Genomic DNA, 13408 nt, shown 5'->3' with positions numbered 1-13408 from the left:
TAAAATAAAATTAAGCAAAAAATTCTTACATAAAGACTTCCTTTATGATATCTTTTAAACTAAATTGGCAATTAAAATTCAATAAATTGTTCTTAACACAAAAAATGAAAAACATCTAATTGCAATTTGAAAAAGCTTTTTTTTTAAAGCGAGTGTTAAGCAAATACACAGGACGATTGAATCAAAGGCTTTTTCATTGAACTTCATAATATATAAAATTTTATTGAAATACTTTTCTGTTGTTATTATTGAGGATATTTTTCGCCTTTTTTCTCTATAGCCGCTTTTACATAAGTCCTTAGTGCCTGAAATGTTTGTTTGTTCAGCTTTGTTACATCGAATATTAGATTCGGTGATTCATCAAAGAGTTCAGGTTGGAATTCACTTATAATTTTTGATATATTTTTATTATCTTCTTTAGTTTGAAGCTTTTCAGTCGCTGTTACAAAACATTGTAGCTCATGCTGCGAAATTGGTGGTGAACTCGCGTTTAAGTACTTCTGAATTTGAGGAATTTCTCTGACTTTTGTTGGTGGACTGGACATTAAATTTGTAAGTTTGCTTCGAAGTCGAATAATTTCACTTATCCATTTTGGTGTAGAAAGAAGACCAATAGATTTTTTTTCTTTCTCAAAAATATAACGATCATATGAAATAAAGGATAATTCAGACAATTGAGCAAGATCTGTTGGATCTGTATTTTCTTTCTCAATATATGACCAGCAATTTTCAATGTCATCTGCCCATTCTTGTAATGTAGAATATTTATTTTCAAGTAAACGAGTTTGGATTGATTTTAAATCAATACATTTGTCACTTCCTGGAAGTTTTAAAGTGGGTTCATCATAAAAGTACATTGCGCTTGGATGCTTTAATAAACTATCCATTATTGCAATTGCTTTTCTTCTAAGAAGTTCGTTCATTATTTGCTGAAAATTAGGGGTGCCCCAGTATGTTTTTAATTAAAAATACGTTAAAAAAATAACGTATTTAATGCCACCAAGAAGAAGAAAGAGGCCAAGGCGACTTAGACCATATGAAAAGGTTCAAAACTTCCTTGATCTTTATAAAAAAATTGCTAGTATTTATGATGTTCCAACTTTAAATGATGTTGAAGAATTATATGGTCCAATTGTTGAAAAACATGGAAAAAGAATTCCACAACTTCTTCAATTTGCTGAAGAAACAGTTGCAGCAACACGCCTTCGTCCTCTTATTGATGCATTTCAACAATCAGATGTAAGGGTCAGATTTTTATCTTTTTTAAATACAAATACAGGTGATGATGGACTTCATGTTTTAGCTCATGCACTTCAGCCACCTCTTGAAGTTGCAGGTATTGCTTATCATGCAAATAATGTGAGTTCATCTGGCTGCAGAGGTTTTGCTCGGAGTATGATTACATCAAAATCTTTAGCAATTCTTGAGTTAGATTTTAATCCTAACATTGGCGATGAAGGAGTTATCGGATTAACTGCATACGGGCATTGTCCAACATTAACGAAATTATCTTTACGATTTTGTGATATTTCAGATACAGGTGCCATAGCAATTTCTAAATGGCTTACACAAGATACGTGCAGAATAAAGGAACTACTTTTAAACGGTAATAAAATCGGTCCAATTGGAGCAACGGCAATTGGACAATCGTTAGGAAAAAACAAAAGCCTCACACGGATAGACCTCTCTGATAATATTTTTGGGTTTGATCGCGATGCTTTAATTGCGATACATGATGGAATAATTGAAAGTCCAACACTCAAAAGCATTAATATGTTAAATCATTTCGAATGTCCTGAAGGAATTGGAGAAAAGTATTTTGAATTAACAAAAAATAAACCATTATGCGAATGCGTATTAACTGTTAAAATGGATGCGATTTTGTTTAAGAATATAAAAGCGACCGCTTTGATAAATAAAAGGAAAATGTTAAAAGAAGAAAGGAAAAGAAGATTAGAAGCAAAGAAAGCTGCACAAAATGTTGACAATAATAATGAAGAACAAGTAAAACAAGAAGAAAATGAAGGAAAAGAACAACAAAACAATGAGCAAGAATTAAATAATGGTCAAGAAGCAATTAATGAATAAATGTATGATACATAATTAAAACTTTTCTTGAATTTTTATGTTTTATTAATGTTAAAAAGGATACAATTTTGTAATTGTAAAAAAAAAAAAAAAAAAAATGTTATATTTTCTGTGTTATTCCATACTTAGGAGCAAGCTTACGAGCAATACGGAAAAAAATGATGAAATTCGTAATTTTCATTTGAAATTGGAAGTTTTTTAAATGAACTCTGAAAATAATTGGTAAATTTTTCTTGTTTTTATATTATTTTTTTTATGATTAATAAGAAAATTAACAATTTCAATATGACCTCCTTTAATAAGTGCTGTTATAAATATTTTGAATAAATTCCAAAAATTATATTGAAATAAAAAAGCAAAATTATAACTATTATATAGAAAAATCAAGTATTTTTTGAGTTAAAATCAACGCTTTCATGATCAGCAATTAAACTTACACATTCATTATAACCTTTTTCAGATGCAATCATAAATGCTGTATTTAATTATTTGTATAATTATCGAACGTTATTAATAAATTTCATTTTATTTAAGAAATAAATATCTTTGGCATTTATGTCTAATCCATTTAGATTAATAAGGAATTCTACCAATTCATAGTGATTATTTTGAACTGCCAACATAAGAATTGTTCTAAATTAAATAAATAAAATCCAAATATTTACTTTAAATTTGGAATAAATAAAAATAACAAGAAATATATAAAAGAAATATCTTTTTCATTCACATTTGTTCCTTCTTTTTTAACAAGCAATTTTACAATCTCAGTATGTCCATTTTTAGATGCAAGCATTAATGCTGTATGGAATATTTTATCCAAACTCCAAATATTTTAATGAAATCTGAAATTATTAAATTAAATTTTATCTTTTATATTAATATCTATCCCTTTTTGTTCTAAAAGTATGTTAACAATTTTAATATAACCTTTTTGAGAAGCAAACATTAATGCTGTCATAAAAAAATTAATGTAATTCCCAAAGTTAATCCAAAACTTTAAAAAAACAAAAAATATATCAAAACATTTTAACAAATAGATTTAATATTTACGTCAATTTTCTCAATATTAAGTAATATCTTCACAATTTTGCTTAGACCATTTTTTGATGCATACATTAGTGCTGATTTTCGAAATATCATTATGAAACCCAAAGTAAAATAAGACGAAACAAAATATTTTTCATTAATATTAATATTTTTTTGTTGAAGAACATATTGTACCATTTCAACATTCTTTGACTTTATAGCATCAAATAAAATATCATCTGTAAGAGGTAATGTCTCATTGAAAAATCGAAGAATTAATGTGTTTCCATTTCGAGCCAATTCTTTTAAAATACTTTCATTAACACGCATTCCGTTATCTTCTAAAAAGAATAATAATTCAAAATTATTACTTTTAATACACTCTTCTCCTAACAAGATTGAAACACATTTATCAATATGTTTTCATCATTCAAGTTAAAAATAAGTTTTTGCAAGTTGATTGCTTGCATTTCTTATACAGTAACGTTCAAGTGAATTGCCACTTTTGACGATCGATAATTGAGTTGATTTTGATAGTTTTTTAAAAAACCAAGCATTTCTAGATGCAAAATTAATAATTTTCATTCATTTTGAAAACGAATGATCCTCAGTAAAGGTTGAACTTAAAAATAAATTATTGAGATTTTTTATAATATTTATATGAACCAAATTTATCGTTTTGTTCAATGTATTTCCATTAATATATTTTAAACCAAAAATATATATGATATAGCATTTTTTATACTTGAAATTTTAATAAGTATTGGCCTGAGAAAATTGATCAATTCCCAATTTTTATGTAAACTTTTCGAACAATATATGTACAACCTCTGTAAAAACTTTATATTATTATTCATCATTAGCTTAATGAATTACTTCATGAAAAATGCCGATTAAACATGCTTAGAACAACACGCAATTCGATTTGTATACTTTATTGAAATGTAAAAAAATCAAAATGAGGAGAAAAGAAAGGAAAGTCTCACTTATTAGTGAAATCTTTGCAATTATGAAAAAATGTGATTCATGTGTCCTTTCCATGATTGATGAAAAATATCCTTATAGTGTCCCACTTAACTTTGCTGTAAAACTAAAACCAGATTCAACTATTTCATTGTACTTTCATGGTGCAAACGCAGGAAAAAAAATATCTTTACTTAGGAAAAATCCACACGTTTCTTTTGCTATGTCATGTTCAAGGAAAATTGTTGAAGGAATACCAGATTGTCAATCAACAATGAAATATGAAAGCGTCTGCGGCACAGGCAAAGTCACATTCCTTGGCGAATCTGATTTAAATGAGAAATGTCTTGCTCTTTCAGAAATAATGAAACATCATTTTCCAAACAATAACCACACATTTTCTGCCAAAGAAGCTGAAATGGTTGCCATCCTACGACTTGATGTTGATGAAGTCACAGGGAAACGCAATATTTAAATATCTAATAATAAATATATAAACTTTTTATATTTAAAGTATAACTTAATTATTTCTATTAAAAATGATTTGTTACACCTGATCAATTTTCATATTTTGTGTGAAAGCATAAGCATTTTAAAATTCTGAATCAGTTTATTTAAATATTATTATTATTTATTATTTAAATATTATTATTATTATTATTATTTCTTAAAAAAATATTTTTTATTATTTAAATATTATTATTATAAAAAAAATATTTTTTATTATTGGATGGCGCTCATGAGTTTTTTGCCTTGAATTATTAATCATATTAAATAAATATTTTTCATTTCTTTGTCATAATTTTTAACAAGCAAACCAGATGTTCTTTTCATCAAAGCAGTGAAATATGTATCATTTCTTCATTATACTCACATTATTACTATTATTCGAATCGAACATTTAAACGTTTAAATTTTGTAAAAACGTTTGTGCACAAAAACCGCAGATATAATGAAAAAGTGAGATTTTGTATATTTTATATATTTTTCAATGAACGATACGAGTTTGAATCACAACAATTTCATTCGCTATTGCTTGCCTTCGTTTGGCTTTTCTTTGGCATTGGTAAAGAATCCACGACAGTTTTCGAGAACGCGATTTTCATTGACTTCTTATGCTTATCATCACTTTCGTTTGATAACCTTTCGGTGGGCTCAACGTTTTTCTTTCTTTTTCCAGTTTTTTTTTTGAATTGTTCGAATGTATCCATATGCTGTTGAACCATTTTCTTAAATACAGCTTTAATATCTTCGTCGAATTGATTTATTATTGAGTTTACAGTTTTTATAAAATCTGTGATTATCGGTTGGAGCTCATTTGCACGTTTCGTTTCATCTTCTTTTAATACTTTTAATGTCTTATAATCTTGTGAGTACTGATGCTTTTGTGTCTCAATGGTTCGAATGGAATTTATTTCATCAATTCCGCGATCTAATAAATTCTCAATAAACTTTTTTCGTTCTTTTATGACTTGCATCCATTGGTTGGAGATCTTTATCCCTTCTGGTGTAAATAAGTGAGGACAAAGAGCTGTAAGGATATCATTTGTTTCTGTAAGTTTGGTACTCCATGCAGATATAATTTGCTTAACGACTTCATCACCTTCAACATTATCATTACCACGTGGTTGAAGTCGAAATGCTCGAATATCAGAGTTATATTGACTAATCTTCTTTCGAATAATTTCATCAAATCTTAAAAGTCGACGCTCAAGACGAGTTATATCAATAAGAAGTTCAGAGATATGGTCAAATCCTTCTTCAATCTCGGTGTTAATGAAGTTTTTGACATCTTTAACTTCGTTGTTGATTTGGTGATTTAATTCGGCGATAAACGAAAAGCCGACGGCGGTTTGTATCGGCGTTTTTGATGTGAGGAGAAGTTCAACAGATGGATCATCCTGCTTAATGGCGGCTTCAAGCTCTGGTGTACCATAGAAATCCAGCTTTTCATCTTCTGTGTTTTGAAATGTACATATTATTCTAACACATTCTGGATCCATTTTGTTTATGGCATATTGAAGCGCTGTCATACCATTAACTGCTGTTTGAGAGCCTCTTTCAAGAAGGAGTTGAACAGCTTTAGCGTTATGCATATGAATTGCAAAAAATAATGGAATCTCAAAACAAAAAAAGAAATACCAAAAAAACAAGATAAACATTGTTATTACAAATGTTGGGATCCGCACCGTGATCAAGAAGAGATGAAACCGCTTCATTATTATCATAAATAATTGCTGTGATAAGAGGTGTAGTTCCTGCTTTAGTTTGTATGTTCGGATCAGCGTTGTTTTCTAAAAGTAGATTAACACATTCGTTTTGTTTAACTTTGATGGCGAAATGCAATGGTGGTAGATGCATTTGACATTTCGATGCTGCAGTATCAACTCCGTTATCTAAGAGTGCACGAACCTGTTCAATATCTCCTTCTCGAATGAAATAATGAAGAAGTGATTTAAAAAATTTAAAGAAATATCGTAAAATGAAAATAAATATTAAAAACAGTAAAGAAACTATTATGAAAATTTGAAATGAACAACATCTGGATCTCCTCCTGTATATGTAATCGGATCGGAATTCTTCATATGAAGATGAAAAACAATTCAAACGAAATTAAACAAACTTAGTCAATTTTCATTTTTTATTTGGAGACATAAAACATGAAACTTTCAGGAGATAATTTTATTATAAATTTTTAACATCCTAAAAATAAAAAAATTCATACATTATTACACGCTCACTTAATAATTTAAAGTATTAATTTATTCTAAAAATATTTAAAAAAGTAAAAAAAATTTTAAATAAAGTTTAAAAGTTCATTTTAAGGTATTTTTACTTAGGAAAAAAGTTTATTTTTAGGCTTTTACGAAAAACCACTATTTTATCTGAATTTTTTTGGGAGGAAAGAATTTGTTATTAAAATGAACTCTCCAAATGATGGTGTTCATCAAACGTATAAAGAATCATTGGAGAAAATCGACCAACATGAATTCGATAATCAAACTAACACAGAACAACAAGAAGACATTATCGAAATCCCAATTAAACTTGAAGAAATAAATTATTCATTAACCAAAACAGAGGATAAGTTAGAAATAAATGAAAGCATATTAAATATGAATTCAAGTAGACATGAATCAATTACTAAAACAATTAAAGCTAAAGCAATTCGAAGTGAAACACTTCAACCAAATTCCAAAAAGGTTGGACAAAATAAAGAAGATGTAATTTCAGAAATTCCAACTGTAGAAACAAAACGCAAGGTAGTAAGAAAGAAAAAAAGAGTTTATCATGGTCAACATAAATCTAGTCGTAAAAGAAGAAACTATACAACACATTCAATATCAAATCCAAACATTCATGCATCAACGTTCGAAATGGATAGTGATACCAAAATAAAAAGAAAATATAGAAAGAATCATACGGTCAGAGTAAACAAATCATATTATAATTTACATTCATCAAGTTCAGTGCAAGTGCTAACAACGGAAGAATTGATTTCATTAATTGAAGAAGAAGATGAAGAAATCGAAGTAATATATCAATTCAATAAGAATCCCAAGAAAAACATCAGCATTTTATGCCAATATTATAAAAAAGAAGAAACACCAGAAAACATTGCATTTCTTCTAATGAATGTACCTGGTTTATTAAGAAAGAAAATAGGAGAATTTCTCGCCATAAAAGGAAACGAACCAATTCTCAATGCATATTTCATGAACCTTGATCTTAAAACCAATTTCATCACTGCAATGAGAACAGCATTAGGTGGACCATTACATTTACCAGGTGAAGCACAAGAAATTGATAGAATCATGCAAGTTTTCTCAACTTGTTATATTAACCAAAATCCAAAAGTATTTCAAAATTCCGAAGTTGCCTATATACTTTCATTTGCTCTTATAATGCTTAACTCAGATTTACATAACCCTAATGTTCAAAGGAAGATGACATGTAGTGAGTTTATTGTCAATATTAAAGGATCATTAAATGATCATGAAATATCAGACAAAATGTTAATGCAAATGTATGAAGAACTAAAATCGAATCCTTTTCAATTTTCGGGCTCTTCAAATGAATTCCTAGCAATGTCAGCACCAAAATTACGAGGTTATCTTGAGATAAAATATGAAAAAATGTTTTCAAAATGGAAAAAACATTATTTCGTTCTCACAAACTCATGTCTTTATTATTTTAAGGATAACTCAGGGCTAAGTGATGATTCCCCTCAAGGAATGATACAATTAACAGAGGTTGATGTGTTCTGTGGAAAAAATCCAACAGAAATTGTTATAAAAACAACATCAAATCAAATTCAGTTCGTAAAATTCCAAAAGAAAATGCCAGTTATTAAATCAGGAATTAAAAAGATTTGTTTCAGAGTACAAGATCAAAATGCTAGAGATAAATGGATGATGAGATTAATTAAATCAAAAATTATGTCTAATTTCCAAGTCGAAAAACCTGAAGCATGTCTCGATTTCCAAAATGAATCAATGTCAGACCTTTAATCTGCTTTTGCTTACTAAAGAAAATTTAATCTTCTTGAATTTTTCTGTTTTTGAATCCGACTAAAATTGCTTGAAAACGAATTTGAAAATAAAAGCAAAAAGCAATTCAAGCAAATCTTGTTGTTTAAGAATAAAAAAATTCTATAAATGAAAACAGAATGAATATTTTCAATATGTTTTCGAGAATTTAGTAAAAAATATTTTAAAAGACAATCATTTTTTCCAAAAAATTTTAAGATCATATTAGACAAGTCCAAATTCATCATTTTTTATTTTTCCATTTCCAAATAACCGCCAAATTAAATAATGATTGAAACAGTTCTAAAAATTTTATGAATGACTACATACAAAGAAACCAAAGGCTTAACATTATCTGAAATAATGACCTATGTTTTCGATGAAAATCCGTGTTGTTTTGTTCGTAATCCCGATTTTAACTTTGGTGATTTTCAAAATTCTATCATAAAACTAAATGAAAGCTGGGAAAATCAAAACATAAACATTATGCTTTTAACATTAAATCATTTAGTAAAGCAAGACATTATTTTTCTTCCAGGAGTTATTCAATTAATCCATAATTCCTCTCTAATCTCTCTTTTATTTACAATATATGAAAACACGTCAGAACAAAAAGTAATTCTTTTTTTAACAAAACTCTCTACCAATCCAGTAATATCAAATATTATACTTAATCATAATTTTATTGAAGTTGTATTTCATAACTTTGAAGGAATTTCATCAGTAGTTTCTTTAACGCAGTTAAAACTTTTGACTAATCTTATTGTCAATTCCAAAAATTTTGATATATTTCTTACACAAAACTTTAAATCTTTTGTTTTTGATCTTTGTTTCCACAAGAACGTGAAGTTCCGTGAAATCGGGTGTTTTTTCCTTTATTCACTTATACAAGTTGAACAAATTTCGACAGATTTCATCAATCAAAACAGTTCACTTCTCACCAAAATATTTGCGAAACAAAATGTCAAAGGCTGCAAAATCTTACTTCTCATTGTTTTATATATTTTAAACAAGTATCCCGACAATTGCTTATTTGTCATCAGAAATCTTCATCCGATTTTCCTTAACATTCATCTCCAAAAGCCATCGATAATACAATTTGCATTAAAGATCATGAATTTAAGCTTTTATAAGACAAATGAAATGCAAATCATAAATTTCCCTTTTTTCATCCAAAGTTTAGAACGAAAGACAAAATATAAATCCGAATTTTTTGTATATTGTTCGAATTATATTTATAAATATCCAAATGATATTCAACGTTTAATAAATTTGGGATTTTACGTGTGTACATTTAAATATAAAGAGTTAATGAGTTATGTTGAGTTGTGTAACCTGTGCAAAGTGTATTGGATAACTTTCGTCTCGGCATCTCCAGACGAATGCGTTCAGTTGTTAAATTCGCATTGTTTGGGGTTACTGTTCGATGTCGTGGATAGTGGATCCGATGTGTCAATTAAATATTTGTTGGAATCATTACATGCGCTATTAGAGAAAATGACCGCAATTAATGAAATGAGTTGTTTGCTAAGACAAGTAATCGAAGCTGAGGGTTTAGATGCATTGGCCGAAATAGAAACGGATGAAGCAAACTTCATATTAGGCTCTTTGGAAAATGCAATCTCTATGTGCGTTGAAAATCAATAAATTATATAGCGTGAGATATGTTTAATTTGACATTATAAATATACATTTTTTGTATTATTTTTTCCATATAAAACAACACGAACTAAATTATTTGATTGGAAAACTATTAAACAGTTTATATTTATTTACAAATTAATTCCTACAAACAAAAATTTATAAAATATGATATGCTTCAAATTGCATTTTTTTTTTTTTTTTAGATAAAAATTATTTGCGATTTTAAATTAATTTATAAAAGAAAACATTTTTCATTAAACAATTACCATAAATAAAATGAATAACATTCGATTCCTTATTAAGTTATTAATCGAATTTCTCAAAAACAAAACGTGAACAACAAACACCATTTAAACAAACACATCACAAAAGGTTGCAGCAGCCCTTTTTTTGGGCCTCCCCATTATCCGTATCGCCCAAGTACGCCTCCTGCGCGGCGGCGGGCTCTCCGTTGTCCCAGCTTCCCTCCACCGCGCTCGAGCTTCCGAACACGCTTCCGCAGTTTGGCGCGACAATCAGCGCCATTGATCCGTATTCCTCGCTCAAGCAAACGCCATTGTCCGAACCGGCCTCCGCACCCTCGATCACCTCGTCCAGCTTCTGTATGATGAGGTCGTAGTCGGGATCATCAGCGAAGCCCAAACTTGAGATGTGATTTGCAATATCCTCAAATTGCGAAGGAAGCCCTGTGCACAGACGGGCAACGCCCCTCTTCTTTATCTGTGCGACGGCGTCTTTGTCGTTTTGCGTTTTCCATGGTAATGGTGGAGCACACAATTCAATCAATACGTAAAAAAATGACCAAAGGTCATCGCGACGGCCTAAATCATAGCCGTCGTGTGAGTTAATGGACGCATATCGTGATGTGCCTCGAAACCCAACGTTTTCTCTTGGTTTGTATACTTCACCATCTGGAGATCTCCAACGTTTCGCGAGACCAAAATCAATAAGACATAACTCATTTTGATCTGGCCTTCCTCTAAAAACAAAGTTTGAAGGTTTAATATCACGATGAACAAATCCCATGTTATGAAAATTTTGGATTGCTTTGACCATGGAAACAGCAATTGGACCAACTTCATTTAATGATAATATTCCTCCTGTGTGATTTTCTTGAAACGCTCTTAAGCTCATTCCCAACATTTCAATAATTAAATAATGAAATCCTTGTTCTATTCCATTCCCATAATAATGTGGGAATGATTCGCATGAAGAAATTTCCTTTGTAATTTCTGCTTCTTCATTGAGAAAAGATTTTGTTAAAGTTGGATATTCGAATTTAATAGCAACAATTTGACCACTTCCTTCTTGTTGAGCTGACCATACACAACCGAAAGCACCCTTCCCTATACACCGATCCAAGCGATATGATAGGAAACGGGTGCCGCTTTTGAGTTTATCCATTTTTTTGCTTTTTCACAGGGTGTCACATTTGTAAATTTCAAAGAAAAAGGCCAAATTTCGAAATTTTGATAAGTTTATTCTCTATATTTTGTGAAGAAATACAATTTCTTTCAGATGTCAGAGTCTTTCTTAAAGAAGGTTTGGTCCGGTGTTTTAGAATACTTAGATACAGTATGCCTATCAATAGGCTGTTCTCTGTGTATCTGTGGTGTGGGTGTACGTGATTCAGCTCTTGGCATTTGCTGAAAACCTTGATAAATTGACTTAAGTAGTGATACTGTAAGCCTTCCAAATGGCTGCTTTGAGTCTATGTCTGGAAATATTGCTTCAATTCTTTCTCTGTGTGTTTGGAATGCAAGTTCAACTGTATTAATTCTCATTGAATGTACTGTTGTGAGTAATTGAGCGATCTTAAATTGTGAGTTAGGACTTGTGTTTGCGTCTGTAAGGGTTTTTAATATTTCTTCTATGAATATTTCTGATTCTCTCATGGAAAAAGCAAATATCTTCGTCTTTAATTTCTGTATGGAAGCGAGAGACCATGTGCCAGTAGCACTAAGAGCTTCCCGCATTAAATCATTGATGAGATCGTAGAAGTCGGTGATTCTTAAGGCAGTCATCCTAAGTGGTTTGAGCTCCATTCAAAAAAATCACATAGAAACTCTCAGAAAAATTCATAGGTTAGTAAATCAATTCAACTCCTATCAAACATCGGTGTTTTGAACGTAAACCTATGAAAAACAGAAGAATTGCCTCAAAAAAGTTTATATTGAACATTTTCGAAATTTTAAAATTTTCCGTAAACCGTTATTGACATTCAAATATGGACACTTATCTATTGAAAAAATAAACATATATCAAATAAAAATAACTTTATGGATTAGGAAGATACATATGTGATTGAATGAATTTCATCATAAACGCAAAAAATATGTTATAAATATGATATATAATTTATGTAACACAATTAGATTGTGATACAAATTTTATCGTCAATAAAATATGATCGTTATTACTAACCGCTGTTAGGGTACTTTTTTTTTGAGTTCTCTGAACGTTTATATCACAGAATATGTTATGTAAGGTGATACAAAAACTTCAGATGAGCATCGAATATTTTACACATATCAATCAAAAAGTGAATAATTTGGCGGGCATATAGCATTGATGAAAGAGTAATTACTCATTCCGTTATATTTCGATACAAGGTTTGTCCTGAAATTACGGATGAAAGATAATTTTATATTTAAGGTAGTACTGAATGAAGATACATATATAACAGAGACCTTCGATGATGAATTTTTATCTGGATATGAACACACAAATTTGGTGTTTGTGGGTAAGAATGATGCAACTACAAGATCGAATACATTTTCTAATTCAAACACATTTTCTAATTCAAATACATTTACTAATTCAAATACATTTTCTAATTCAAACACATTTACTAAATCAAATACATTTTCTAACTCAAATACATTTTCTAGTTCAAATACACTATCTAATTCAGATTCATTATTTACTAAACCAAATATATTTTCATTATCTAATACGTTTTCGATTTCAAATACTTTTGTCAAATCTAATGCATTATCGAATGCATTTACTAAATCAGATATCCAAAAAAATTTTAATACTCAAGCATTAATCGAAAATATTTCATATCATAAATCTTTTACTTATTCACTTACTTTGACGCAAACCATTATTATAACAGAAACAATAATCATTGTTAATACATTTTTTATCACACT

General features: G+C 29.4%; 6 protein-coding genes across 6 annotated transcripts; 2 read left to right on the top strand and 4 right to left on the bottom strand.

The window, feature by feature from the left end:
* Positions 1-245: 245 nt before the first annotated feature.
* Positions 246-923, bottom strand: GO595_001426 (Bromodomain containing protein; the record flags this gene model as incomplete). The annotated part of the gene is made up of 1 exon (XM_067914223.1): positions 246-923. One exon carries the CDS (start codon positions 921-923, stop codon positions 246-248), a length of 678 nt encoding a protein of 225 aa, XP_067778418.1.
* Positions 924-993: 70 nt separating this feature from the next.
* Positions 994-2088, top strand: GO595_001425 (LRR-containing protein; the record flags this gene model as incomplete). The annotated part of the gene is made up of 1 exon (XM_067914222.1): positions 994-2088. The coding sequence occupies one exon, from the start codon at positions 994-996 to the stop codon at positions 2086-2088; it is 1095 nt and encodes a 364-aa protein (XP_067778417.1).
* Positions 2089-4153: 2065 nt separating this feature from the next.
* Positions 4154-4552, top strand: GO595_001424 (pyridoxamine 5'-phosphate oxidase family protein; the record flags this gene model as incomplete). Its single annotated transcript, XM_067914221.1, has 1 exon — positions 4154-4552. The coding sequence occupies one exon, from the start codon at positions 4154-4156 to the stop codon at positions 4550-4552; it is 399 nt and encodes a 132-aa protein (XP_067778416.1).
* Positions 4553-5099: 547 nt separating this feature from the next.
* On the bottom strand, positions 5100-6173 carry GO595_001423 (uncharacterized protein; the record flags this gene model as incomplete). Its single annotated transcript, XM_067914220.1, has 1 exon — positions 5100-6173. One exon carries the CDS (start codon positions 6171-6173, stop codon positions 5100-5102), a length of 1074 nt encoding a protein of 357 aa, XP_067778415.1.
* A 4440-nt stretch (positions 6174-10613) lies between these two features.
* On the bottom strand, positions 10614-11654 carry GO595_001422 (CK1 family protein kinase; the record flags this gene model as incomplete). Its single annotated transcript, XM_067914219.1, has 1 exon — positions 10614-11654. One exon carries the CDS (start codon positions 11652-11654, stop codon positions 10614-10616), a length of 1041 nt encoding a protein of 346 aa, XP_067778414.1.
* A 110-nt stretch (positions 11655-11764) lies between these two features.
* GO595_001421 (uncharacterized protein) lies at positions 11765-12295 on the bottom strand (the record flags this gene model as incomplete). Its single annotated transcript, XM_067914218.1, has 1 exon — positions 11765-12295. One exon carries the CDS (start codon positions 12293-12295, stop codon positions 11765-11767), a length of 531 nt encoding a protein of 176 aa, XP_067778413.1.
* Between the last annotated feature and the right edge of the window lie 1113 nt (positions 12296-13408).

This window comes from Histomonas meleagridis, assembly GCF_020186115.1.
Source record: "Histomonas meleagridis strain 2922-C6/04-10x chromosome Unknown contig_14, whole genome shotgun sequence".
Classification (NCBI taxonomy): Eukaryota; Parabasalia; order Tritrichomonadida; family Dientamoebidae; genus Histomonas; species Histomonas meleagridis.
This window is presented reverse-complemented; position numbering and strand designations above follow the sequence as displayed.